The sequence below is a fragment of the Sinocyclocheilus rhinocerous genome, unplaced genomic scaffold, assembly GCF_001515625.1.
Source record: "Sinocyclocheilus rhinocerous isolate Xijiao unplaced genomic scaffold, SAMN03320098_v1.1 scaffold2369, whole genome shotgun sequence".
Classification (NCBI taxonomy): domain Eukaryota; kingdom Metazoa; phylum Chordata; class Actinopteri; order Cypriniformes; family Cyprinidae; genus Sinocyclocheilus; species Sinocyclocheilus rhinocerous.
Genome location: NW_015645530.1, coordinates 88,936 through 91,792, shown reverse-complemented (window position 1 = coordinate 91,792; position 2,857 = coordinate 88,936). Strand labels below are relative to the sequence as shown.

Genomic DNA, 2,857 nt, shown 5'->3' with positions numbered 1-2,857 from the left:
GACTCCGTGCGGAAACGATTGCAGCATGACTGCTGCAGACGCACCGCTCCTGGAGTGCACTGCCGGACCCCAATCGCGTGCAGTGTGAAAGCTCTGATCCAGTGCAGCAGGCAAGCTTGTAATATGGAAAAGCTTACATTCAGCAGATAGAGATATTGCATTATATTGATTTTGTCAGGAAAAAAGATGATCTGAACACTGTTGTGTAAGTTGTGGCTTTACTTTACCCTGGCATTACATCCCACCCACATCCCTCTGATCAGCATGTGGTACATTATATTACTATAATTACAATTCTTTTTGGAAAATTATGTTTCTTACAAACTTATGCGATTTGATAAAATACATAATGAAAATCATATATGGGCAACGGAGAAATTACAATTCGCTTCAAGCTACACATGACAATTAATGAGATTAATACAACACTTCTACTTGAATGTCACTATCAATCAATATTGAGTGTTTGTAATAACTTCTGTCTGCAATCCAATGTGGCTTTTGGTCAAATGAGGCAGAAATTTGTTAGTAACATTCTAGAAGAATTTTATGTGGAAGATACACAGTTACAACTTCTGTGGGGCGTGAAGAAAAAGTAATGTAACTAGTAATTACTGTTGCCAGAAAGTAATAAGTAAAGAAACAATATTAATTTTGAAAGGAGTAATTAGTAATGAGTAATATATTACATTCTTGAGTAACTAGCCCAACACTGCTGTACAACAATAGTTACTACTTTTTCATTATTGTAAGGGGTAGGTGTAGACGTTAATAAAACACAAATAGGTAGAAAATTAAATTTCATTTTTAGTTTCCGGTAGGAGCTGTATCCCTTCTAGCCACAACAGTTTCTGCCGCTGCAAAAGCGCCTCCTGCTGGCAGAGAACGAATTTGCATTTTCAATTAGCCCATCTCCAGCAACATGCTTTTTGTTGTTGCTCACTCTTTTCTTTCCGTTTTCTGCAGCAACTCTGAGCACTTTTAATATTCTTTATCCTGGCTGCAGCACGTTTGTTTCAATCTATAAGAATAATCAGCCTATGTTATAGTATAAAGGTAAAGATATTAATATTAATAAGGTGATTCTGAGAGTCTTATGTTTATTCGACGGTGATTTCACATTTCTTGTTTGTATAAAGGCTAAATACAAATAAAAGGTGAACAGTTTATTTGTACCATTTTTATTTCTATAATATATAGTTCTGTAGAAAGAAATTTCATAGACTTGGCAAATCATTTTTCAGAAGTTTGTAGGTACATACATTTGTTGTGGGCGTTTTTGGCAGTTTTTCTGAGGCTTTTAAAAAAAATATTGTTCATATCGATATCGGAATTATATCGCATCGACCGAAATTAAGAAATATATCGTGATATAAATGTTGGCCATACCCAGCTCACATACCTCATTTGGGGCGCGGATATGCTTGACCTTGACAGGGAAATGTTTTCTTACTTTAGGAATCTGGAGTTCTTTATAAACCCCCAATACAGGCTGGGGCTCCTCCAACCCCTGAAAACACAACATATTGCTACTAAACCAGTTCTGACATTTAGTAAGCAAACCGAGTGACTTCTATGAAAATAATTTAACCAGAAATTCAGGAATTGCATGATGTCAACAGAAATGAAACTTTTACCACTGTGTTTAGATCCCAGTCATCCAAATCAGGGACGGGAGGCTTAACCACATAATCCTGCACATAAACATACTGTTAATATCTACACCTCACATAAGCAAAACAACTCTGCTTTTACTAATATCCACTAATCAGACCTCCTGGCTGCTGATGGCAGGATCAAAACTGGCATACTGGTGATGCACTATTATCTTGCTAAGCGCCATTCCATCCACCGTTATCTCAACTTTTACACAGCCGCACGGATCCTCTGGGTGCTCCTGCAAAACAACAGGTTTATGGGGAGAGTGCTTGTCAACACATGATAATTGACAATTTAGTGATAAATAGAGTTCTGCTGATACATGGAGTGGTGTAGATGTAAATTCACTTACAATAATGTGGACACTGACTGAACGCCCAAGTAGCAACTCCTTCATGAGCACCACAGCATCCCACTGCCATCCCTTCCCAATCTATAACAGTAAAAAACCGAGGATTTGCCAGAGAATTTAATCACATTTAAAAAATAATTTTCAGTGTATTTGGAATAGTTAATTTCAAGACAGCTGAAATAATCTCTCATACCCACCAAAACCCTTTAATTTGCTTCCTTCGCTATTTACTGGTCTAAAACCCCACAAGTTTTCATTACAGTATTGCTGAAATAACCACAAAGATTTTATATTCTCACCACAAGAGTTCATTTAATAAATAAGTGCCTGGGTCATGTTTCATGACAATATAAAAGAAAAAAATATTTGTATAATGCATTAAAGCACATCCTATTTGTAGGACCATTAAGATATTCACTGGATGAAAATTAACTCAATGCAAAAAGACTTTAATGGCTCTAAAATATGCTTTTTCTTTATGCAAAATTACATTTGAAATATTTCACAAATATTGATTTGAATGCTTAAATCCAGAGAAATAAGCAATTTTAACTAGTGACACGGACCGTGTCCATAGTGTCATTGTGTCGCCTGCCAATGACGTTATAACCCCTCGATTTCCGGTTTTGTTTTGTAGAAAACATGAAAACACCAAAGACGCTTTAATATGTTGTGCGTTTTATTAGACTGGTGACGACAGCACAGAGTAGCATTATAACAAAACTTTAGAATGTATCTAGTATGATAAAACCGCCCTGCTTTTTTCCCCACATACGCAAGACCGGAAGGAGCGGAAGCGGTCGACTGTGGCATAATAAAAGCTCCGCTGCTTTCGAGCCGTGTGTC

The 2,857-nt window shown here is 36.8% G+C and overlaps 1 protein-coding gene across 1 annotated transcript in view; it reads right to left on the bottom strand.

Moving 5' to 3' along the window:
* The window catches only part of rnf17 (ring finger protein 17), a 34,362-nt gene that overhangs the window by 6,131 nt on the left and 25,374 nt on the right, over positions 1 to 2,857 (bottom strand). Inside the window, exons 29-32 of the mRNA XM_016509666.1 lie at positions 2,012 to 2,092; positions 1,775 to 1,897; positions 1,638 to 1,694; positions 1,403 to 1,510 (exon numbers count right to left, since the gene is read on the bottom strand). Coding sequence (XP_016365152.1) covers positions 1,403 to 1,510; positions 1,638 to 1,694; positions 1,775 to 1,897; positions 2,012 to 2,092 — 369 coding nt within the window. The remainder of the gene's footprint in view (positions 1 to 1,402; positions 1,511 to 1,637; positions 1,695 to 1,774; positions 1,898 to 2,011; positions 2,093 to 2,857) is intronic.